General features: G+C 35.5%; 2 protein-coding genes across 2 annotated transcripts; both read left to right on the top strand.

Moving 5' to 3' along the window:
• The first annotated feature begins 373 nt into the window (after window positions 1-373).
• Window positions 374-23,916, top strand: LOC123665302. Its single transcript, XM_045599623.1, has 9 exons — window positions 374-618; window positions 7,251-7,453; window positions 11,723-11,850; window positions 12,603-12,853; window positions 21,272-21,433; window positions 21,775-21,907; window positions 22,253-22,435; window positions 22,870-23,008; window positions 23,777-23,916. The coding sequence occupies exons 1-9, from the start codon at window positions 374-376 to the stop codon at window positions 23,914-23,916; spliced, it is 1,584 nt and encodes a 527-aa protein (XP_045455579.1).
• A 2,639-nt stretch (window positions 23,917-26,555) lies between these two features.
• On the top strand, window positions 26,556-27,371 carry LOC123665139. Its single transcript, XM_045599485.1, has one exon. It carries the CDS (start codon window positions 26,556-26,558, stop codon window positions 27,369-27,371), a length of 816 nt encoding a protein of 271 aa, XP_045455441.1.

Here is a 27,371-nt window from a genome sequence, read left to right as displayed (position 1 = left end):
ACGATGCGATGTTAATGAATGTAGTTGATTTTATAAAACATTTTCCGAGATAATTGGTTATTGTTTCTGATTTTATGTAATATGTATTTTTTTATATACATTGAATAGGGAGCTTGTATTTTGCCGTAAAAATAATCTATTTGTACTAAAGCACAGTTGCGGAGTTTCTTGCAGATTCTTCTCTGCTGAATCTAGATTCCGAATCGGTGTTAGCTCCACTTTTAATAATAATAATAATGGTTTTGAAGCCTATTTGAATAAGTTATTTTGATTTGATTTAATTTGATAGACCAATATTAATAATAAAAATTTTGTTTCAGTTAACACTCTTCAAACAAATATATGATGGGCTAGCCCTACTAAGAAATCAAAAATGAACGAGAGCCGAGAGCGAATTCGACGTGAGAGGGAGAGAGAGAAGAACACATATACCTCTCCTCGTCTCGCATTGCGTCGCGTGTTGCTATTGGCTGAAGGGCGTCAGTTCCGCGAAGCAGCAGCCATAGTATCGAGACTAGGACCCGGAGTCCTGCAGAGTGTAGCTTCAGACCTACCCGTGGATTTGCTTATCGAAGCTTTACCCCATTCTGCTCATCTTATAGAAACTCTACTGAATAGGTAAGATTTTTTTTAAAGTAAAATTTAAGGTAGTAGACGTAAAGAAGTAGGTTAAGAGTAGTGTGATCAGGTGAAGCGATCGGAGGTGCGAGCATACCTTTTGTTTCTCTCTTTCTCTCATATCCAGTTACGTTTCGTATATCTAAGACACAGTGCAAGCATATTATGCAAAAGTTTTACTTCAGTCGTGTGGTCTAAAGCACACTCGTTTTTTTTTTCTATTGAATGTTCGGTATTTTCTCAGTAACTAAAATGAATTTAATTAATCTATAAATTTTGAAAGCACGAGCCCCTTTTGCATATAGGATAACGGTTAGAGTTTAATCCACTTTGCCGTTCCATTGCCAATTGGCGAATAACTTTTTCACCCATAGCAAGGATTGTTGTTATATGTCTATGATGACAATGTCAGAGGTGCGATAAGAAGACTGGCAAAGACATACTAGATACTAGAAAGAAATATAGACATATATAATAAGGTAAAAATCCGAGACTGAAGAGGACGAAAACTGCGACTATCAGTTTTAAAGTAACTCCTCACCAATACATTAGAACTATTGTCAATTAGTAATATCAGTGCTAAATTTAATTAATTCATGTGCACGTGCCTTCTCATTCATATAAAGTAAGATATATTTACCTTAGAAATAACATACCTTTAAGTACCTTTTTATTACCTATTAAGTAAAATATTTGACTTGACGGATATAGCAGCTGGCTAGCTTTTTAATAATAAAATGCTTCTATGAAGTGAAGTGTGTCATTTAATAAGTATAATAAATTACTATACGGATAGAGCTGTATGTATATACAAACATAAATTTATATAAACACATCATTTAACGATACAAATATGGCTAGTACAAACTTGAGCAGGGATCGACTAAAGCCAGTTGTCGTGACCACTGATTTGTCGATATATATATATCATGCAAAAAAGAGCAAAAAATAATTCAAAACAAAAAGTGATAATTAACTTACATTGCTGATAATGTTTATAAAACATCAGTAAAATATCAGTCACAATGAGTATTGTTTACAAACAAACTTCTCACGACTCGTTCCGTTTTTTAACATTCGTCGTCGCGTTCGAGATGTTAACGAGAGCATGTAGTAGCGGTTGATTGAGATTACGTTCCTATTTTAAAATATTAGAAACATATAAATTTGAATTAAACTATATATAATTAAGTATCTACTAGACTATTATGCCATCGACTACTGGAAATAAGATAAAATTAAACTTATATTTACGCTTCAGTCTGTAATATCCCACTACTGGGCATAGGCCTCTTTCCCCATGTAGGAGAAGGATCAGAGCTTAATCCACCACGCTGCTCCAATGCGGGTTAGCTAAATATATACCTTACTATGAATAACGATTGTTATCAGGTATGTATACATGATAACAACCGGGACCGACGGCTTAATGTGCTCTCCGAGACACGGTGGGGAGATCCATAAGGATTAACAGCCAGACCGGAAATACATATTTGTATGAACACAAATATATCCACTTGGGAGCCGAACCCGACACCGTCGGTGTTAAGGCGCCGCCGACACGGCCCACGCACCATTACACCAGAGCGGTCGTCAAATTAATAGAATAATTTTTAAACATTTGTATATAAATCTCTCGACAAGTAATTTAAATTGACAGTCTTATCTCAGAAGCTTTGAAATTAATAGACTAGGTACTACACATCGGAATCCTACTTCCGTAGATCTAATAAATCAAATTACACCAAAACCTTTCAAATTGACCGATATTCAACCTTCTGTACTAGACACTAATGTTTAAGACAACCGCAAATTATAATATAGTTCACCTGTTGCTGACGCCTTCATGACATATTGTGATGAAGTAATTTAGACTTTATTACATTTGTGATAAGGTTGAATTGTTTATCGTTCATATTAATAGATACTTGATGAAAGTACTCTTGACCGGTTGTGACGACTTTCTCAATGTAAAGTATGTTTATACATGAAATAAGTTATTCAATGAATATCTGTATGAAGCGACAGATTGACACAGCAACTGGTTCTGGGATATTGCGAAAACCACTTCGAAAGAATCTTTTATAAAATTGTGTTATGACTAGAGGTGTATCGCGGATTTATTCGCAATGACTATTATGATAATATTCTAGTAATGAACATTCCATTACTGCTGGTGTTTGTAGGTTTGATTTATATTTAGAACTGATATTTGTGCCTGGACAAAATTTGGTCTAATCTTTGTTTGTCTCACTTGACCTTGTGTTCTGGGTTGTCGCTTTAATGGGTTATACCACGAAGCCTTGGGTAGCACGTAAAAAGTATCGGTTGCTATTTCTATCAAACATATTTGCTACAATTTTGCTATCAACCTTGCTGAAACGATTTTTTGCGTTTTTTTCGCATTATATTTTTTATAAGGTTCGATAAGTGCGTTAACGCCGTAATTCTTATGGCAAAATAAATGTTTCCATTTATTTTGATCTGGAAATGGAACGTTGTTTGTCGTGGTCTGGGCGTTTGTGCTCCCCGACATAGGAGATAATCCTACTGGGGGTTGAGTGTGAAGGGTTTATTTATTTGTTATTATTAAATTATTTGAACCCAATACAGGAAAAAATAGTCACGACGTTAAGTGGAAGACTTTGATGGTTTATGTTCAACCCTAATCTGATATGGGGGAGGAGATAATAATGTAACGCACACTAAAATTTCTAAATCAAAACAGTATCTTTTGGATGGGGCGGTTGAGTTGGTTAAAACGAACGGGCAAACTGAGCTTATTAAATATTAGTAAAGCATAGTTTACTTGTAAGTTTCAACACGTTCTCAAACATAACAGTAACACTTACGGTCTTACAATTATCGATATGTATTTTTTAACCAAATATTGTATTGATGGTGATTTGTCACATTGGTCATAAGGAGTCTGTTGTACAATTATAATGTTTGTATAGGACTATAGGCCAAACATATGTTTGTCGTAGTTTGGGCGTTTGTGATTGTATTGCGTGTTTCTGGACTCCTGGTACAGGATTTTATCATACTGGAGGCTTTCGAGTATTAGGCGTTTATTTATCAATGTATATCTATGCACTTTAAAATTAATGCTACATATGTATACTCGTAAACTCTTAGTATTTATTTGCAATAAATAAGTATTAATTGTGTAAATAATACTTTTGGCTATAATAACATAAGATTTAGTAAGGTAGGACATAGTGGGAAACATCCTGCTCAAAATCTAGATTAGCCTTACCGGGTATGTACCTCGACCTTACAGAGGATTACAGCTAAATAATACTGTTTCCAAGCAGTGTTGTGTTCCTGTAGTGAGTAAGGTGACCAGCGCTCTTGGTGGTACGGTCGGCAACGCACTTAATATGCTTCTGGCGTTGTAGGCATCTATAAGCTACGGTAATCACTTACCATCAGGTGAGCCGTACGCTTGTTTGCCGACTTACTTGTATAAAAAATGTGTTTTAATATCGATGATTCCGTCAGTCAGATTCGTTGATACTCGCAGAACAGCAATTATAACATCTAGAAAGAAACGCCTTTTGCTTGACTTTTTGCAATTTAATAATGCATTTTGCAAGCATGAATAATTAAAATATTTGCCAAATTCGACGCCTTAGGCAATACAATTATCATAGCCTGAGGAGTTTTTTATTAATATCAATGAATATAAAGGAAGTGGATGTCATTTGCATGTCAAGATTATGTAACAGTTGATTACGTAAGTAGCATCTTAGATAATGTGGAGATAGTAATAGTTTGTTTGGCGTTTATGATCGACGGTTGTCTGGAATATTGATATTATGTAAGTGTTTATGTAAAAAATCGTAGCATGAGCATGACTGAGATGTTTTGATTAATTATTTCGTTTTGAGTCTTTCAAGAAGTAAATAATAATGCCTACATTCTAGTATGAGTGTTGCAACTAAATTTATTGTTTAAAAATTGTGATTTAATTTTATCTATTTTCAAAAGAGTAACTGCGGAGTTTCTTACCGGTTCTTCTCTGCAGAATCTACATTCCGAATCGGTGGTAGCTGTACTTTGTAAAATGACGATTCGAAGATGCTTTTGAAGCCTATTTGAATATAGTTTTTTTTTTTTTTGAACTTTTCCATTTTATGCATTCAAGAACAGTTATTTTGATTATGAACTTTTTCATTTTAATAGTAGTTCCAAGCAAAATTCCACAACTTGTTGTGGTGGTGTGAGTAATACACATGATTTCATCACACATAAGGGACGGTGAAAGTGAACAGGTCGACGAGCTGTCTGCTGGTTTTGATCGGTTTTTTTTAACTAAAACCAGTTGTTGATGGAAAGTGACTTGATGAGAATATTCGGGAGTATTATTAAATATTTTTATATGAACAAACTTTTCCCCTTAAATGTTTATTTAAAGATGTAATTGGGTTGGAGTTATAGCTTTGTTGGGTAAATGTTTGTCAAATGCCAGTTGTGCTCACAAACATTTTGGTGACTAACAATGCAATATTAAGATTTTTTCTTCGTAGTATATGATTTACTTATAAAGAAGTAAAAAATAAGTTATGTTTGATGTCCTTAACAAAGATAGAAAAATTTATATCAGTGAAATACAGTAGTAAATTTATTTAGAGTATAAAAATAAAATAATATATAAAATTAATAAAATTTCGCTATCGATCGCCATTCTTATGTTGGCGATTTCCATAGATAGTTGGCTATAATAACTTAGCGTCAGGTGGAGAAAAATCATTTAAATTTTTATTTTTATTTTTTTATATTTAGTTAGATCGGTAAAAATGCGTACGGCACACCTGATAGTAAACTATTACTGTAGCTTATAGACGTTTGTAACACCAAAAGCATCGCAAGCGCATTGCAGAAAACAACACTGCTTGAAAACAGTATTATTTAGCTGTGATCTTCTGTAAGGTCGAGGTACTGCCCCAGTCGGGCTACTCCATATTTTGAGCAGGAAATTTCCTGTTGTGCCCTACCTTAGTTTCAAATTTCAGTTAGGATATATGAATAAAAATGAGTCACCAAAGTGTGTGTACGTGTATAAAATCCGAACGAATTGGATTCACGTTCGTTACCATTAGATACTGTGTGGCTACGGTACTAAAGAAAATAGCCATCCCCTCTCTTCTCGTGGGTGTCGTAAGAGGCGACTAAGGGATAACACAGTTCCACTACCACCTTGGAACTTAAAAAGCCGACCGGTGGCGGGATAACCATCCAACTGCTGGCTTTGAAATACACAGGCCGAAGACGGGCAGCAGCGTCTTCGGTGCGACAAAGCCAGCCCTGCGGTCACCAACCCGCCTGCCCAGCGTGGTGACTATGGGCAAAACACATGAGTTCACGTTGTTTTTGGCGCGAACTTGTGGAGGCCTATGTCCAGCAGTGGACTGTATAGGCTGTAATGACCACGAGATAAGGTCTCTAAAAAAGGAAAAAATAAAATTAGATATATTAATAAAAAACACAGCAATTACCTTATCACATCAGCATAGTTTACTACATTATGAACACACCGTTAGAATTCTCAGAAATAACAGCACATCAAATGGATCTCAATGAAACGTACAACAAAAAACATTAATTTCCATTATGATCTCACATCTTACTCTCATCATTACAAATGTTAACTTATACGGCCATTATTATTTCTTACCCCCTCATTGTCATTTAATATGGTAATTAAGAAACTGTGGATTGTATTTATGCGTTCTATTGATTGTAACGAGATATGATTGGCATACGTATTTTATGTTAATTTGATTTGATTAGTTCACTTTCGTTTAGGTTTGTGAAATTATAAATTGAAAGTAGAATTAGATATATTTTGACTCAGATCGACGATTTTAGGACTTTTGCTGAGATATGGCAAACGTTTTAGAAATTAGAACCGTATTTTTTTATAATGGGGTATTAAATTAAGGTGACTCGGATTTTAAAACTGAAGTGTTAAAATGTTTTAAATAATCTTGTTTTGCATAATTACCGTTATTTCGATCGTTTTCAAATGTGTTGAAATTGTTATTAAATACAACTTCACAAGTCTCAGTGGAGTCGATGACATATTCTCAGCAGGAGACGAGGATGTGTCAAATTATAAGTCTTAATATATATAAATCTCGTGTCACAATGTTTGTCCTCAATGGACTCCTAAACCACTTAACCGATTATAATAAAATTCGCACACCGTGTGCAGTTCGATCCAACTTGAAAGATAGGCTATATTTTATTTTGATATATTAATTATTATATTTAAGAAAAAAATAAAGAAGGCGGTACAAAGTTCGCCAGGTCAGCTAGTTATATTATATAACACAATCACACTACATATAAATTATAAGACTTAGAAATCAAGCTAACGTGAAAAATTTTATGTTAATTTCAAAAGTTACCTGTTCATGCTTTTGATTTTTATTACGTTTGCAAACAATCAGTTGTAAAATGCGTTTATGTTTGTGTGTGCAGAGGAAATGTGTATATGTTCGTTGATTTGAATTACATTTCTTAGAAATAATTAACTAGTTTTACTATTAAGATCTATTTTACCATATAACAATAACCTTAACAGTTATATTATCATCAATATTAAAACATTATTCCCTTTATAGGTTGCTATCCCTCGAGATTGTACCGAGGCCGGATCTACAATGTGAGACGGTCGCGTGGCGTCTCGTCGGCCTGCTCGGAGCCGATCAAGGGTCTGGACTGAGGGCCAGAACAGCTCGCCTGGCAAATGCCCTGGCGCACTACAGTCCTGATGCGAGGGACGCCGTGGATAACAGGAGGAGACAGCTAGATGCGGCTGTACAAGGTAAAATTACTTTAAGGTGGCCTGCTTCTTGACACCATGTACTTGGCATTATGTTGGTCTAATCGGAGCAAATTAAGGTATAGAATAGGTCACAACAGGCTTGAGATGCACTTATATTCACGGATATTAATCTGAGCTAGTATCAATGTAACTGGAATAGGCGATGTATACCAATGTAATTAATATTTGTGAAGGTTTTATTACAGATTTGTGACATAAAAAAGTGTCCAGACCTCAAATTTTTAATTATATAAAGCGATATATTTTAGGGCTACTATAATAAGTAAGTGGTAAGTTCACAGAGCTGATTTTCAATTATGATTTATAAAATAAGACTTTGATATACATAGGAATAAATTCAGTACGTCAAGTAATGAAAATTGTAATGAAATGAGTGTGCTTTAGACCACATGACAGAAGTAGAACTTCTTGAGCTCCATCTAACTTATATCTCTCTCTCAACTTCCGTTCGCCTCAAGCGATCACACTTTTCGTAACGCTCTCGTCAAGCATTCGTCAACTTAATCACCAAGTCAAGCGTACGTAAAGAAGTTTTACTTCAAAAAAGGGTTTGAAATGTGTGAAAATTAGGTACCTTTAACGTGATAACAAATCCGATTCTGTCAATTTATTTAACAAACATCAGATGCCTTGTGGTATGAAATTTCACAAGCGTGGCGGTTCGCGTGGGTTGTTTTTAGGAATTACAATTAGCGCCGAATAAAAATACTTGCGGCAGAATGGAATTGTAACTTTTGGTAACATGAACCTTGAAACTGAAGAGCTAAAATATTTTAAATAATCGACTTTTGCATCATAACCGTTAATTCCATTGTTTTTAAATGTGTTGAAATTGTAATTAAATACAATTTCACAAGTCTCAGTGGGGTCGTCCTGCTGCGGATATATTATCCTCTCATCAAATTAGGTCTCAGATAGAAAGAAAATATTATGAAAAAAGGTTTTTATAATTATAATTTTAAAATATATAGCTTAAATTATTTTATTACAGTTATATTAATAGTACACCAAATGTATAGTTCTAATAAATCAAAAAGTGAACTCAATTTTTTCAGATTTTGATGTTTATTCCTTGCTGCCTGTTACCTAAGCACTGTTGTTTTGATCCTGGTTGTTAAAATACGAACATGATTGGTAGTTCTTTAATATCATATCATATCATATCAATTAAGCTACGAGTTGTATAAAGAACTCACTATAGATGGCGCCGCGGTCGCTTAGAACTGAATATAAAATCATCATATCAGCTTGATTGGCTAAAACACTGACATGGCCAGTTGGAGATACAGATTCGATCCCCGCTGGAACGGTCGATTTTTGATATGATACTAAAAAAATTCTTTAGAATAACTTAATGTGAGGGTAACACAAAAATAAATAGTATGATTGGCAATTCTAGGAACATCATTTGCCAACCAGCAGTAATTGAATGAAACGCTAAAATGTCTCCATATGACAAGACCGTTGGCTAAGCTTGCAATTGACCCTGCTTTCTACCCCAGGAGTTGAGGGTTCGAATTCCACCCCGAGTCTAGGCTTAAAATACTTTCATATAGTTATGTTATATTTGTAAGTCTATTTATTTAAAAAAAAGTATTGACTATGAGTGATTTTTACCTAAAACGCACACATACAGTTCGTACTTTAGGTAACTGACGAGCGTGTGTTAATCGTAATTATTTATTTAAAAACGAGTTTCTGAGATTTATGGTCTGCTTTTGTTCTCTTTATTTACGACTTTCTCATACTAATGAAGTTTTAAATAAAAAAAATATCGATATAAAAAGTTTACGATATATTATAAGCTAAAAGAATAGAAAGTAATAAAGTAAGTTATGTAAAAACTTACCATTGCACTGTTGAGAGCTATGAATATTTTCATTATGGCGTTTTATTTGTTTCATTACGATATCAATGTAAACAGTCTATGTCGTAATGTATATTATAATAAAACTTACCAAAATTGATAGCAAGGTCGCACAAACGAACCTTTTAGCAATTTCATAATTATTGGGTATCTGCAAAAAATTGAAAGTTTTGCTTAAATATAAAAAACAACAAACTGGTTGACACATCTAGAATTAAGCTATGCTTTGTTCCAAGTAATAATTAAATTATTGTTTCGTGTTTTGTAGTAACAAATTACTTTAGTTATTATCGAAAATATTGCTAATATCTACTTTGACGAGACAATAAGCTTGTAATGTAACATATTATTGTAACAAAAGATTGTAATCTAATGTGTACAATGTACTATTCAGCTTATGCCGTGTGGTATCGGCCGAGTAGAATAGCACCACCCCCTTTTTTCCCATGGGGGTCAATATCATCAGGGTCCTGGAGAAGGAAAACTTCATTTGAAACCCGGAATGGGGTCTCCGTCAAGCATTCGTGACATAGCTCTAAAATGCGAAAGACTTCTGCAGCCGAACTGGCTCGTCGATGATTCGTCGTTCCTTTAGGCTTAGCCAGTGAGGGTGGCGCAGAGCTTAGGCAAGACTGCGTTTTTCTGAAGAGTGTCCTAGGCGACACAGTGTCTGTATGACACTGCCTAAATCGTCTGCAATAGATGGACTAAGGCCAATGATGACTATACAGTTTAAATTATATCATTCACAATGTTATTGACAACAATTCGCATACGAGTAGACTAAGATGGTACAAAGTCTGCCAGGAAATCGACGATGGTAACTGAACTGAAGCTTACGTCCTATCCTTTAGTTTTATCATAATTACCACATGGAGCCTGTTCCATCAGTTGTGAATAAATTTTATCCTCCAAATAAGTTGAGATTAGAATTTAGCAACAGAGTAGGCAATGTCTGACTCCGGACCTGTAGAAGTATAGAAATATCTCATATTTCGACGGTGAAAAGGAATAATATATCAAAAGCTTTTATCTGTTGGATATCGTCATCTATCAAATAGCTTTTACCACAACTGGTGATACAGACCCTTAGATTTCATTAGACAGTAACGCAGGTCTCACTCCTCTGAAGATGCTAGTATTTCTCGAGATTCGGACCACTATTATGTTAAATGTAACATCACGTGACTCAGCCGCTCGTTTTTGTTTTCTTGTTGCTTAAAAACAGTTTTTTGTCACATTAGAGATGACCTCGGCCGAAGGTCAACATAAAGTGGTTCATGCGGTGTTTCTGAAAGGCGTGACTAACGTGGAAGTATGCTTAATGCTTGATTTCCTCAAAAACCGGACGAAAATAAAGCAAAGTGGAGGATAAGTCGGTATCGCGTGATTTCCTTCAGATTTCGATCTATAATCCACCTTTGTTGTGAATAGATATTATGGTAATCATATTTTAAACCGACTTCGAAAAAATAATAATGAGGTTACCTCTAACTTTTTACTGGACGTACCGATTTTGATTATTCTTTTTTTAATCGAAAGTTGGTGATTGTCTTGTGTTACCGTTTAGATTTGATTGAGATCTGATGAGCACTTTTTGAATTATCCTTAATTACTTGTCGATTTCAATTGAAGTCGTCGTCATTTGAAGTTTTTTTTCGTTTGCGAGAAAACACAATTGTTGTTACGGGATATTATGGAAATTTTGATATTTACTGAGCGGAATAGATATTATGCAGCTTTAAGGTGGTAATAGTTGCGTCATCTGAGCGTCATTTCACGCTCAGTGGGTGTACATAAAATGGTCTAACAATTTTGTTTGTCAATTACTTGAAATGTATGGAAATGTCCAAGTAATGTTACAATATTATCATATTAAATAATCTTAATTACACTTCATCTAGATTATGATAGATCATTCTAGATTCTTAAGCGTATTAATTCTGTTTTGTTCTCAAAAAAAAGACCTCAATTTACAATGATAAGTGATATTAAATGTCTAGTCAAGCAAATCTCACTTAAATTTAAAAGGGACCTCGAAGGAGGTCGCTTACATTTTAAAAGATTTAAATTAATAATAATTCTTAACTTCATTTGCATATAAACTTCGAAAATGGGTCTTAAACGTTTATTTGTTCAAAATTAACAGATAATTTTAAAAATGTCTAAAATGATAAAAAAGAAAATATGAAAAAAATTCAAAAAATAAAAAACTAAAGCTAGTAAAAAGTAATTTTATATTGAAAATCTAAGTTAAAATGGGTATTTTCGTACACATAATTCTGTTCGCTCATTCATTCATTTGGATTATGGACTTCTAACTAAAGTCATTCCAATGTCACGTAGAATATTCTGTTATATCCCAAAAAATTTTGTCATAGGCTTAGGCACCCATGGGTTAACAGCCGACGCGTCAGGGTCGTTGATTTCGCTGCACGTTGCCATGAAGAACGAGCTACAGCGACACGTGGAGGTCTATAAGCAGGCGTTGCACAAGCTGGAGGAGCTGGTAAGTCAGCAGATCTTTTTTTTATACAACTAAGTTGGCAAACAAGCGTACGGCTCATTTGATGGTAAGCGATTACCGTAGCCTATAGATGCTAGAAACACCAGAAGCATCGCAAGCGTATTGCCGACCATAACCCCAATCTCCTCAGGGGCTCTGGCCACCTTACTCACAACAGGAACACTGTGTGCAGTCCAGCAGTGTTATTTAGGTGTGATATTCTGTATCGTTGAGGTACCTTGAGTTAAGACGGGCTGCAATCCTCATTTAACCTCATAAATATCTTAAAAGAGTAAAATAGAGTAGAAAATGTACTGGAGACTGTTAACAAATGTACTTCTATCTTTGGGAGGATTCCGTGGATTTTGTTCGGAATTACGAAAGGTATTATCAGTATTTTGTTCGGAATTACGAGTTCAATTTTTAGCAAGTACATAATTTTATGGGGAATTAACGAGTGTGATTTTTATTGCATTTAAATCGTTCATGAGTTCATAATAAACTGAAAAAAGTTATGTAGCTGTTACTAACAATTTTTAAATTAATTATTTGAAGTATACATGAAACTAAATTCGCATACTTTCGTTTTATAATTAATTTAATATCCCATTATTCTATAAATTTTCATATTATTAAAGTTTTTTAAAATTAAACGAAGACTAATTCCGAATTAACGCAAGTCTGGGAATTTCATTCAAGAGTTCTATTGTTGATCTAAAATAAAAGTTGTATTTATTCGTCTGTCTTTGTTCCAGTCATCAGTGACAGTGAACCAAGACCCAGCGTCATCATCCCACCAGCGTTTACTGGCGCTGTCTCATGCCGATGTAGAGAGGCGACTCATCGACAACAAATCCTTGTTGACTATTGTCGATAAACCCGCGTTACGACAGTTGCCGACCCTAGTGGCGTCTTTAGCGGCTAGGGTTGAGAGCGACAAGGCTGTTCTAGCTTGCGTCGGACAAATCAAGAGAAGTGACCCCACCTTGGACTTGAGCGATACGAGGTAAGGACTCGCAATATAAATGATTAACTTAATTTGTTCTTTTCTTAGTGATCAGAATATCCATATTATTTAGGTAGGGCGCAAAAAGATATGAATGAATGAATCAATAGCCCTTTTATTTCTAAACATAGGATTACAAGAGGTCCCTAAGGTCGGTGTGCCTTTTGGCGTAGGCCTCCTCCAATTCCTTCCAATGGGTCCTGTCCCTTGCTATTCTCAACCAGAATGGTCCCGCTGTCTGTTTCAAGTCATCTTCTCATCTCCTGACTTGACGGAGAGATATATTTTCCTTTCGATTCGGAGCAGCCTGATTGTACCTTAACCTTAGAAAAATTACCAGAAGAGACAGATAAATAACACTGCTTTGGTGTTGTGTTCTTGTGTTGAGTGAGGTGACAAGAGATCTTGTTCAGGATCGGTATCGCGCTTGTAATGCTCTTGGTATTGCAGGCGTCCATAAGCAACTGTATACACCTTTTGTTCATACGGGACTTACCAGTATTTCTCTTTAGAATCTCGGGATAATTTAGCGATGTTGTAGACGTCACGGTCACGGCTATCGTACAGTAAAGAGCTGGTGAAATTTACAGAATAAATTAAGAAAACAAAAACTTGTGCAATGTTGTGAACATTAGTTTTAATAACTATCTTGCAAATAATTACATTTCAAAATACTTGGCTATTAACTACACAATTACATCAAACCGTCTGCTTACATTTTTTATCCAAACTTTCTAATTACTTACACTATGTAACGACCAATAATTAAAATACTACAAAATTGTATACCGACCTTGTGTTTAAGTTTACGGACATAATAACCTTATGTAATGTGTACTCTTCAATTTCGTACATTAATAACGACGGCCGTCAAAATATTATGCTTCTAATTCCTCGTAGGATGTGATGTTATCGGAGGAAGGGGAAATGGAGATTTCACGGGTGTTTTTATTATTATTAATCTAATTAATTAAATGAGGTTTCGGTTTTTATGTTATACGCAATATCTTTGTTGATTGTGGATTTATACTATACAAGCTTCTGCCCGCGATTTCGTCAGCATGGAATAGTTACTGTGGGCTATCTGGGGAAGCTCTAAAAAAACCCGATTTGGAGATATTCTTATTTGATGCTCCGCTCCTATTGGTCTTAGCGTGATGATATATAGCCTTATAGCCTTACTCGATAAATGGGCTATCTAACACTGGAAGGATTTTTAAAATCAGACCAGTAGTTCCTGAGATTAGCACGTTCAAGCAAGCAAGCAAGCAAACAAACAAACTTCAGCTTTATAATATTAGTATAGATTTTACATTGTAAATAGTTTTATGTATATGTATGTGTTTGTATTAGATTACGTTATATGACTCTTGTATGTATGTACTGCACGTAGCAGTATTTTTGTAAGGCTGTAAGATAAGGACGTCTGGTATTCTAGACATTATTTTATTGTACTTTGGATAGTTTTGAATTACAATATACAAATTAATTAGGCTCCAGCTATCAACAAACTCGTATGCGTTATTGAATCTTAAATGATTAGTTCAAGATCGTGAGATTGTATGGATAAATAAGATTTTGACATTAGACTAAATTAATTAATTATTATAAAATGATTTATTAAGAATTTCCAAAACTAAATTTCCATTTAGTTCTTCCCAACGAAATCCACATTCTGAATTCTTGTTAGCTTAATATTATCGATATTGATTGATGTATATTTGCTAAAATGTTTCATATTGTAATTGTATAAATCAAAGAATTTTGCTTTTGAACATAGATTTATTATTCGTTGGTGTTACAAAAAGAGATTCATAGAAATAACTTGTAGGTAGGTAGAAAATGAAAATTATAAGTAGACAAATAAATAATAATGTTGCCATTCTTAAAAACAATTCGTGCTTCAACAAACATTATTGTACAAATATGATGCGAATTCGCTAAAACCCATTCGAATAAAATATTGAAATCTTTCGACTCGTAATAAAAAACAGCGTTGAAAATTTTATAACTTTTATAACAGACGATTACAAAATAAATATTTGTTTAAAATTATTCCCAAGTCATCTTAAAATAATTACAATATTGACATGTTCTGTGTAAATCGAATTGCATGCATCAATGATTTCTCTATTACGCAAGCGGTGAAAGCGATGTTCATTAAGTAAATACATATGTTATTAGATAATATTTATTTGTAATAACACTACGTCTGCCTCATGTCACTCGAACTTACGCTCCATGTATAGAATTTTCTTAAAGAATATTTAAATTTTTAGATTTCTTCCATAAAAAAATAACAACTGTAAACAATATTGACTGAATAAGATTGAAAGTGTAAATATACAATGGTTGCAAAACTTATTTGTTATTGTTCAGTTTGCAGTGTTATAAAGTAAATACATTTCTGAAATAAAAGTAGCCTAAGTTACTCCTTATTACATTAGTTATCTGCCAGGGAATGTCCCGTTAAAATCGGTCTAGCCGTTTCAGAGATAACATCTTTTTCTAGAAGAAACGTGACAGAAATATTTGGAGTTTCAAAATGACAAACGCTATAAGACCCGTGCAATCAAATTAAGTTCTTATCTACTCTGGTACTGGCAATTCCGCAAGGGTGCCAAAGCCAAAGAAGAAGAAGAAGAAATTAAGTTATTGTAATAGCTGTATTAACTTCGAACTATACATTTATAACGCTGAATGTCTGTAACTGAGGTAGAGCACAGCAGGAAATTTCTTGCTCAAAATTTGGAGCAGCCCGACTGGGGCAGTACCTCGACCTTACAGAAGATCAAAGCTAAATAAACCTGCTTTCAAGCAGTATTGTGTTCCTGTTGGTGACTAAGGTGACCAGAGCTCCTGGAGTAGTAGGGGTCGTAGTATAGGGTCGGCAACGCGCTTACGATACTTCTGGTGTTGCAGACGTCTATAAGCTACGGTAATCGCTTACCATCAGGTGAGTCGTACACTTGTTTGCTGACCTAGTTTTATATTTAAAAAAATGTCTATGAAATAAAAGCCAGAAGAACCTATCCATTAGTTTTTGGTGATATGACAACCACAGACAGCCAATTTATTGTATACACGTAGATCTGACCTTCGATTGTATTCAGCATCACGTTAATTTTTATGATTTCTTCATTGTCTCGCTCATTCATTCCGTCATTCAATGAATGAATTGTTACGCAATATTTTAAATACGAATTGTACTAAACTTTTGTGAATAAAACATGTTAAGTGAATGAATGTAGATATGTTAAGTAAATGAAGGTGTTAAGTGTAAAAAGTGTCATACTCGTTTCGCACATTTCTGCTATTCTGAGTTTCATCACAGTAAAACCCTGTGCGAGCAATGGATGGTACACTTGAAAGAAGGTTCGAGACGAAATATTGATAACTAGCGACCTCTGTCCATCCATATTTTTTAAGTGTTAAAAAAATTCTATAATTGCTAAAGTTTGTGAGGATCGACGAAAAAAACAATACAATGTGGGTAGTTGAAAAAACAGGCTGTTAAATACGCATTATTAGCGATAACTCAAAAAGTAATCACCAGATCTCTATCTGATTTTAATCGGATCATATGACAAGCATCAGCTTTCGTTAAAAATAGTAAAAAGATTATCATGTGGTCAAATTTAAATTTCATCGAGATCTGATAACAACTTTTGGAGTAATCTTTGATAATGCGTATTTACTTGACTATTTTTTTGCCTACCTACGTTGTATTACTTGTCGATGTAATTGATGTCGGTTTTTTTTCGTTTGCCAGCAAACACAATTATTATTTGAATTCGGTGAAGTACTATATGAAATGAAAGTTAGTATGTAGCTGGATATCCAGAATAACACATGTGTAAATACATTCGTTACGTGATTTCTTCCAAAACCTATTAAATTACATAATCACCTTTCTCAAATAACGGTTATTGATAACATGTTCCAAGTCGTTACATTAAACGTTTCCGTTTGACGTAATTACAGGGTTTTTTAAATTATTAGTTTTTGATAGCGGGTGTTTATTGCGTCGTAAATCTTTGTGGATGCTAGTTATAGAAATTTCGCATTTAAAGATGTGTTGCTGTTTTATTATAATTTCGCATACTTTTCTGAAACGATAACTGTAATCGTGAATGGGAGGCCTTATTTTATATATGACTAGGTCAGAAAACAAGCTTACATCCCACTTGATGGTTAGTGGTTACCATAGCCTATAGACCTTCAACACCAGAATCATAGCAAGCGCGTTGCCGACCTACTCCTGACCCTCCCGAAGAGCCTTCTACCTTACACCCAGGAACATAAAATTACTTGGGAGCCGTATTATTTAGCTGTGACTGTAAGGTTGAGGTACTTTCCCAGTCGGGTTGCTCAAACTATAAGGTGCCTTCTCCATAGGGGCAGGTTAAGATTTAGCCCGCTAGCTCTAATACGGGTTCGTAGATAATTTCTATCACGAGTGCGCTACTGTTGTAATTGTGATCCGGCAGACGTTGTCATCGTTGTGTGGTTACGGCAGCAAGAATATAGCCACTCCGTTTCTTCCCGTGGGTGTCGTAACAGGCGACTAAGGGAGAACACAGTTCCACTACCACCTTAGAACTTGGAAAGCCGACCGATGGCGGGATAGTCATCAAACTGCTGGCTTTGAAATACACAGGTCGAAGACGGGCAGCAGCGTCTTCGGTGCGATAAAGCCAGCCCTGCGGTCCCCAACCCGCCTGCCCAGGGTGGTGACTATGGGCAAAACACATGAGTAAACGCCTTTTTGGCACGAACTTGTTGAGGCGTATGTCCAGCAGTAGACTGTATCAGGCCGAAGTAATGATGATAATGATACGACGTTGTCATGTCTTGCGACGTGAAGCTGAAATAATTGTTACGTATTCTGAAAATTTACCCCCACAATTTTCTTCAATTTTCGTTCCGGAATAACCTCAAAAGTATGTATTAGAAAAGTTAAAAAAAATTACAGAATCTATCCAGTCGTTCTTGAGTTTTCTGATTAGTAATAGGTAAATTTAGCGATTAATTTTATTTATTTATATAGATTAGCTGACCCAGCAAACGTTGTTTTGCCACATATATTATTAACCCCCTTAATCCCCCCCCCCTTGGAACTTAGGGGTATGAAAAATAGATGTTGGCTGATTCTTAGACCTACCGATATGCACATAAAGTTTCATAAAAGCCGTTTCGAGTAGTTTGGGAACGAACAACGCGACACGAGAATCTTATATATTAGATAGATCGATAAGGATAACTCTTTATTGTTATGCAAAAGTCATAAGTTTAAAAATAGTAAAACTTTGAAACGTTGATCATAAATGTTCACATAACGAATAAGTATTGCTATTGTTGAGTTGACTGGCTTTGAATTTTCTCTCTCGTATTGGAGTTATGTGGAATAACGAGCAATTGTAGTTTTATTGTTGAAATCGCTTTGTTGGCGATGTTTTCGCAAATCTCTTTAGATGATAACTAGGAAAAATATTTTTAGACTTTTTAGTACTAGATGATTATTTTTGTCTTATAATTTTGTTTGTATTTCTTTTGGGAGTCTATTCCTTATAAACGACATAAGGTCATGGTATGAAGAATGAGGAATTAAATTGAGTAAAGCAACTAATTAATTACGGTTATGTCACAACGCTGGCGGTCGCGGGCTCGATCGCCGCTCTGTTGGATGGCCATATAAATGGCCAAATGTCTGTCGTGATATCTATATGTTTGTCGTGGTCTGGGCGTTTATGCTTGTGTATTGTGTGTGTTTTCGGACCCCCGCGACACAGGTGAAAATCCTACTGGGGGCCATCGAGTATGAAAAATTTATTTATAACTTTTAAATCGTTTTACCGATTTTGATGATTTTTTTCTATTTGAAAGCTAATGCTTTACGTATGATCCCATTTAAAAATGAAATCTGACAAGTTTTTGAATAATTCCTAATAATATTTTATCGATTTAATACTTGTCGATGTGAATTGATATCGGTTTTTTTGAGATCGAATTCGATTCTTTTTTAACATCAGCACTAAATGATTTCGAATCTTCTTACATAGTCTTTAAACAACTTTTACAAAGAAAGCTTGTATTGAAGTTTTCCTATGAATTGTTTAGGAAAAGTTGGTAGTTTCTCTGGAAACTGGATGTTGTTCAGACCAACTCATCACCTTTAGTTACTTGTCGATCTCGTTTATCTTAGTTTTTTATAAATTTTCTAAGGATTCTGGTTTTAGTTCGTCTTAGAGTTTTACCGAATAAGGTGACTTGATAAAATTGTGTTGATTATTGGCGCCGTGTATGACTACTTTCTGCTTTTTTTATATATCTAGGTCGACAAACAAGCGTACGGCTCACTTGATGGTAAGAGATTACCGTAGCTTATAGACGCCTGCAACACCAGAAGCATCGCAAGCGCGTTGCCGATCCAATCCCCAATCCCCCCCAGGAGCTCTGGTCACCTTACTCACCAACAGGAATACAATACTGCTTAAAAATAGTGTTATTTAGCTGTGGTCTTCTGTAAGATCGAGGTACTACCCCAGTCGGGCTGCTCCATATTTTGAGCAGGAAATTCCTGATGTGCCCTATCTCAGTTAACGCTGCTCATGTATTGTGGGTTTCAATTTCCAACAATTCAGCCTGTAACATCCTATTGTTGGGTATATTATATATAGACCTCTTTCTATACGTAAGGCAAGGATTAGAGCTTAATCACCCACGCTGTTCCATTACGGGTTGGCGGATATGTTCCCTACTATGAGTAACGTTCGCTATCAGTTATTTATTATAACAACCGGGAGCGATGGCTTAACGTGTTCTCCGAGGCACGGTGGGGAGACCCAGAAGTCAGCTTGGAGTTGGTTTTCATAAAAAAGAAACCAACTGATTTTCATTCCTTTTTTGATAAGCGCGTTCTACGGACCAATATCTAAATATGAACTAATTAATTATTGTTAAATGTGTCTACAGATGTTGTGTAAGCATGAAATGGAATTTCTTCGATGTCCACTTGTGATCTAAGGACTTAAGTATGAATTAAGTTAAGCGAGTAAAAAAAATACTTCGATTACTTCTTTACATTACCATAAACAGAAAAACCTGATAAAGTTTAATTCTATTTTTAAAAATAATAAAAATAAAACAAGCGCAGAGAGTTTGGCAACTACACTTTTGTTTAAAAAAAGAACAATTTTTGTGAAATGATTCGTTAAAAATATGACAATAAGTAATAAAAAAATAACAGTTAATAAAACTTAGATAACTTAGAAAAAGAAATGCTACTTTCATAATTTTTTTTTACATTTTTCTTATATTAATTACAATAACCGCGCATTCATTTTTAGTTACATAAAGCTTTCGTTCCCAGGCGTCGTATGGGAAAGATTATATCACACTTTGTACGAAGACATTTCGAGAATTATCACTTCCCATTGTTCTCGGTTACTCTAATTATAACTATGTGTATCTTTCAACTAGTGTATATTATAGTTTTAATTTATTACGTTAACTGTAGACTGTGGTTTTAGCCGACTTCGCTATGATGTCACTACAATTATCGTGGTTATTATTATTATTATTATTAATTATCTGTGGAGTAGAAATTTCACTTCTCAATGGTCAATTTAGATGAATATAGGATTTTAATAAACATATAATATAATATAAAGTTTAGATGATATAGAATTTAAGTAGAAGTGGCTGGATAAGGATTGCGAAAATCCGCGATGTCTGGGGCGAACTAGGGGAGGGCTAATTCCAGCGGTGGACTGAAATAGGCTGAAGTAGTAGAACTTAAGTATTAAATAATCGATATTTACAAGTAATTTCTTTATGCAGCTAAACTATTGCTTATTCGGAGTTCGAATTCTATTGAGAAGAGTCAGCAAGAAACTTCATAGTTCTGCTTTTTAATATTATCATGAATTGCTATTTAATTTTTACAAATAGTTCTATACAATATAAGTGTATTATGAATCATATCGCAGTAATATTAGATATTTAAATCAGTTTTTTTTTATATTTCTAGTCAACGTTTTTTTTTTATACAACTAGGTCGGCAAACAGGCGTACGGCTCACTTGATGGTAGGCGATTACCGTAGCTTATAGACGCCTGCAAACACCAGAAGCATCGCAAGCGCGTTGCTGACTCTGCGCCCAATCTCCCCTAGGAGCTCTGGTCACTTTACTCACCACAGGAACAAAACAATGCTTAAAAGCAGTATTATTTAGCTGTAACCCTCCGTAAGGTCGAGGTACTTCCCCAGTCGGGCTGCTCCAGATTGTATGCGGGATGTTTCCTGTGCCCTACCCCAGTTTTCAGTTTCAACAGAATTATATCAGTTGTATTTGTTTCAATTTAAATTTTTGTTTATAAATAATAATAATAATTAATCTCTAAAACGTAATTCCAGGCCGGTAGCCGGCGTGCTGATGAGCTACTCCAGAGGCTGTGCTGCCGTGCTCTCTCAGATGAATGAGGGTCAGGTGGCAGAGACGACGCCGAGATCACCTACTGACTCCGCCAGCGACGGGTACCACTCTGACAGCGATGACGCTCAGCAGCATCCAGATAGGTAAGCATTATGAAGCTATTGACTGTCTTCAAGTCTTGCTCAAGCTGTGGTTATTATTGTACATTTTGCCGTTTATTTTAAACTAGCTAACCAAAAATTCTTGCCTCCATATTTTTTTTGTCTAAATATGTCTATTTTTTGATTTTCTTTTATACTCACCTCGCTCTAACTATGATAAGGAATACAAAGTAATATTTGACGCTCGTTAAGTCACCTTATGGCAAAATAAATATTTACACATAATTTACTTTTTTATCTCTTTAATTAATCTTAAGCTTTTCTTGGAGTATAAATTTTGTATGTTGTTATTAATCACTCATTTAGGCCGTTTTATATTACAGGAGCAAGCTAGTGTCTCAGTACGCAGCGGTGTGGGCGCGGGCGGCGGATGAGGCGTTGCCAGCGCTTGCCGCTCTCGAGCCGCTCAAATCGACCCCCAATCTGAAGTACAAGATTGTATTCTCTGTTGTTGTTGTGAGTTACTTAACTTTTTAAATAATAGTTTTAAAAAATTAGATCATAAAATTTTCTGAGAATTTACTTCAATTAGTGTAATTGCTATTTATTTTTTGTAGGCTTTAAGACTTTTTTTATATTTGCTTTCTTCAAACTTAACTTCATTAACTTTCTTCTTCTTTTTCTTTTTTTTTAAACATGAATTCACTAATTTACCTTTACGAAAAATAGACAAGACAAATCGGTTATTCTTCTCCGAGTGATTTTGCATGCCACCTCAAATGTTGAATAAATATAACTAATATATAAAAAATCTCGAGAAAGTATCGAAAAATTATAACATTATGATAAATATGTCTCCAGCTATCCTTCCGAGCAGCAATCAGTCTTCGCGACAAGCGAATAAGCGAAGTGAAGGCGATGCTGGGCTGTGAATCAGATTCAACGCCGGGTGCGGCGCAGTTCTCCGCAGCTGCGTTGCGCCTGTTACGCAGCACAGCACACACGTTCCCGCTGGGAGAAGCGGAACGAACGGTTATTAATCAGGTTAGTTTTAATTTAATTTTGATCTATACATACCCAATGAAAAATAGATGTTGGCCGATTCTCAGACCTACCCGATATCCATATAAAATTTCATAATACTTTATTAACCCTCTTAACCCCCCCTCCTCCCTTATAACTTGGGGGTATGAAAAATAGATGTTGTTCGATTCTCAGACCTACCCGATATGCACACAAAATTTCATAATATTTTATTAACCCTCTTAACCCCCCCCCCCCTTATAACTTGGGGGTATGAAAAATAGATGTTGGCCGATTCTCAGACCTACCCGATATGCACACAAAATTTCATGAGAATGGGTCAAACCTATTCGGAGGAGTTTAACAACAAACACCGCGACACGAGAATTTAATATATTAGATGTTTCTAATGTACGGACAAGTCTCGCTTATGAAGTGTATGTCCGCGCCCGCAGGTAGCGAGCACGCTCCGCGAGTACCCGTGCCTGTCGTCGTGCGGCGCGCTGCACGCGCTGGCCGCGGCCTCGTGCCGCGCCGCCTGGGCGCTCGCGCTGCACTCGCCGCCGCTGCGCATCGACACCGACTTCACACCGGGTACTTATTACAGATCGTTCACCGCCTGGTTACGTGTATCATGACGATTGTATGGACATGACCTGAGGTAGGGCACAGCAGGAATTTCCTGCTCAAAATATGGAGCAGCCCGACTGGGGTACCTCGACCTTACAGAAGATCACAGCTAAATAATACTGCTTTCAAGCAGTTTTGTGTTCCTGTTGGTGAGTAAGGTGACCAGAGCTCCTGGGGGATTGGGGATTGGGTCGGCAACGCGCTTGCGATGCTTCTGGTCTTGCAGGCGTCTATAAGCTAGGGTAATCGCTTACCATCAGGTGAGCCGTACGCTTGTTTGCCGACCTAGTAAAAACATGGACACATGCAACAGACTCCTGTACTAAGTAAGGTGGCCAGAGCGTCTGAAGTTAGGCTGCTTCAAAATTTGGAACAAAGAATTTCTCGCAGCGTCCTACCTCTTGATACGTGTTTACTTATAAATATATTGTTTATATTTGCTTGAGCCTAAAATGCTGTTGTTCTACTGAAAAGTGACAGACTCGTATTTCAAATATTTTTGTTTATTATTAGTTTTGTAATAATATAGATTCATTCTCTTTTCTTTGTTTTAAACAGATGACTGAAACAATTTAGGTTATATGCAGGTATATCTATAGAAACAAAAAACATTTATACTATACTCCCAGGAAATAACCCTTTCTCATAGGTACACAAAAATCTGACAGGATTCATTGTTTGTCAGTGAAACCATGAAAAATGTAACTCAACATAACATTGTTCTCTTCCCAGTTGTGATGAACCCAGAAAAGCACGTGCGCTTTTCACTCGGCGACGCGCGCGAGCGTCGCTCCGACCTCATCAAGTCCTTCGTCTGGCCCGCGCTTATGGACGGCAACAGATGCGTCTTCAGAGCTGTCGTACTAACATGACATTTTGTTAATATGAAAACAACACCTCATTAGACTTAAATATTACGATCTTAATTACAAATTGTCAAATTAGGAATTCACAAATATTATCCGTCGAAAATGTTAATAATATTTTTGGTTTATACCCTGGTGTACCCTGGAAACTTTTATCCACAATGTAAGAAAAGGTTTTTTGAAGTGAAACATCTTTAAGCAAGTTTGACTTGAGAGCGTTACGAAAAGTATGATTGGGCGAGGCGAACGCAGCAAGAGAGAGAGAGAGGTGCAAGCGCACATTTTCTTTCTCTTTCATAGCCAGTTATGTTTCGTATATCTAAGACGCAGTGTAGGCCTATTGTGCAAAAGTTTTACTTTAGTCACGAAGTCTAAAAAAAATCTTTTTTTTTTCTATTTAATATAACGATCTGTAGAATTTTAACTTTATCAAAATTGTCTATAACGTCATTAAAATTAAATTTTTCAAATTCAACCTCAACATATTTGTGGTGTAAATTAAGCTGATTTCGCGGACTCCATGCATATACCAGTCGATTATATAATTTATTTATTACTAGCTTTACCCTGCGCGCATTGCTACGCTTTTGTTTTTTCTTGGTCGTGTCAACTCAGAAACCTTTGTGACACAAAGAAGATCATGATACGATCAAATGCATAGTTTACGATTCTGTAAAGGACATACAGACAAACGTTCATCTTATAAGTTTACCGTAAAAAGATGATCCAACTTCAATACATATGTAGTTAAAATGATTGATCTTGAAGTGAAGAGAATTCTAGGCTGACGAATTGTAATTAAGCCTTTCAGTATTGTAATATTGTATGAGAAAATAATATTTGTTACGAATGATATTAAACAGTCCAAAAATTTCAAACTTACGAAACAAAATTTATTAAAATATATCTTTGTGACATCATATGATTGTATTTTTTGGTTATGTAAAGTTTTATATTTATTTTACATACTCGTAATAAAACATTTCTATAGAGAAATGAAATCAGGAATCAATTTTATTATCAAAACTTGTTTAAAAATAATATTTGATGTCTACTACTATTTTCTAGAGATTGTTATTTAAAATTCTAAGAATGTAATTATGTATTTTTACGGTGTTACGCTTCCACTTATTACTTGTACATTTTAGTTGTAAAGCAACTTTATACTCGGACGATTTAGCAATATTCATTTTGTACAAAATATTATATTTCTATATAATAATTAAAAAGGCAGTTGTTTTATAATTGGCTATATTGTGTTATCGATAAGATTTCAATGTTTATTTATTATAATTGTTTTTAATAACAAATGTATTTTATAAGTAGAGGTAAGTTTTTATGAAAATATATTTTTGGAAAAATGTTTTCCTTTTTTTTTTTCTTTAGTCTGTGAAAGAAGTATATATTCGATCTTGTATCTAATTTTTTGTACTAAATTTTTAAAATAGTAATATAATATATGTCTGTAGTATTTTTGGGACAAATAACATTTAAAAATCTCTACAATTTACAAATTCTTATATATTGTACGAAAGCTTATCAAAGTAAGTTTTTTTATCCTTCATTATGCAATTCACAAGAACTCTAAAAATAAATAAAAAGAAAAAATTCTACTTTTTCATGTGAAAAGAAATGGTGAATAATGAAATACAACAAATAGTCAAACAAACGTGTATGAGTACGTCACACGGGATGCGGAGACAAGACAAAGTTGACGATTATCGTAAATCTCAAAATGTCGCTTGATTTCTTTTAATCTCAAATGCTCTCTTAGCCCGAATATAAAATAATCACATCAAAAATTTCGATTTAACGGGTACATCGTTCCATAGCTTAATTGGCTAAAGCACCGACACGGTCAGTCGGAGATGCAGGTTCGATCCCCGCTGGAACGGTCGATTTTTGATATGATATTAAAAAATTGTTAAGAATCTCAAAATGATCATCGTGATAAGTCACGTATAAGTAAAAGTGGCGCGTTGGCGCAACGGTCACAGCACTGGTTCGATCCCCGCACATGGCAAACATTTGTATCGTCCATACAGATGTTTACCGTGGTCTGGGTGTTTGTGCGGTCCTTGTGGGTTTCTCCACCGTGCTTCGGAGAGCACGTTGAGCCGTCGGTTCCGGTTGGTATCATGTACACCTGATAGCGATAGTTACTCATAGTAGGGAATATATCCGCCAACCTGCATTGGCGCAGCGTGGTGAATTAAGCTCTGATCCTTCTCCTACATGGGGAAAAAGGGCGTTGCCCAGCAGTGGGATATTACAGGCTTAAGCGAAGTAAATATATTAATATTGACCGTGAAAAATAAGAACTTGTAAATTAAGATAATGTTTGAACTCAATATAACTGTCAAAATTGTTTTAGGTCTTATCATAAAAAATATTTTATAACATTTTTGCTTATGAGTCATTTCAATTAAAAGTTATTTATGATTGATTAATAACAACTCAAGTTGTTAAATGAATACGTCATGTTTTTATCTCACGATAAGATTAGAGCAGTCAGCCAAAATAAGGAGTGATTCAATATCATATTTCATTATTACTAAAAGTACCGTATTGAAACTTACACAGTTATTTAGTAGTGTTTTTGTATTTGTATCTTTAATAGAAAAATAAGTAGCTGATTTGTCAAGATGAGTTATCCACCTCCCTACGGACCACCGCCACCAAACGATAACTTAGGATGGCAAGTGCCTTCAAATCCACCATATCCAACATCAGATTATGGACTAATTTCTCAACCACAACCTCCTATGCCAATCTACGTTCCTTCCGTAATAGTTCCTGTTCCTGTTGCATCACAAATGCCTCAGGTACAGATACCACAAATGCCGACGATGCCTCAGATACCAACGATGTCACAAGTGCCACAGGTACCACCAATAGTGCCAATGCCACAAATCCCGCAATCAAATCAGAGCCAATCCACATACGTCAGAAACATCCACCATGGCCAACTATCAGGGTCAGAAGAATTTCAAGTAACGGGATACCCTGAAGAATATGACTGGGTTTTGACAACTCCAACCACAGCGACAAATCTTGCTGGTAGGGCTGTGGTGGGTGGCAAGGATAGTTGGGACGGAAGCCCTTTGTGGGTGATACGTGGTTGGCACAGAGGAAATTTAATGCCAGGGAGCCTATCTTTAAGGAAAAATAAAGCATATGTAACGCACGATGGTAACGAGGTATCAATAGGTAACATTGAAGTGCTGTGTGCAAAGCCTGATTATCTGAAATGGTTGCCAGCGGCAAATGGTAATGTTCCACCTGGAGCTGTTGTTGGTGGAAAAACAACAACCGGAGAACCTCTGTATGTTGGAAGAGCAATACACCAGTTGTCAGTAATACCCGGTAAAATACATCCTGCGCATGGAACGTGTTACGTCGGATTTGGGGGTACCGAAGTTGCTTGTAGTCATTATGACGTGCTTTGCAGGCTAAGTTGA

The sequence above is a fragment of the Melitaea cinxia genome, chromosome 23 (assembly GCF_905220565.1).
Source record: "Melitaea cinxia chromosome 23, ilMelCinx1.1, whole genome shotgun sequence".
NCBI lineage: Eukaryota > Metazoa > Arthropoda > Insecta > Lepidoptera > Nymphalidae > Melitaea > Melitaea cinxia.
The sequence above is the reverse complement of the archived record's forward strand: the minus strand, read 5'-3'. Positions and strand labels throughout refer to the sequence as shown.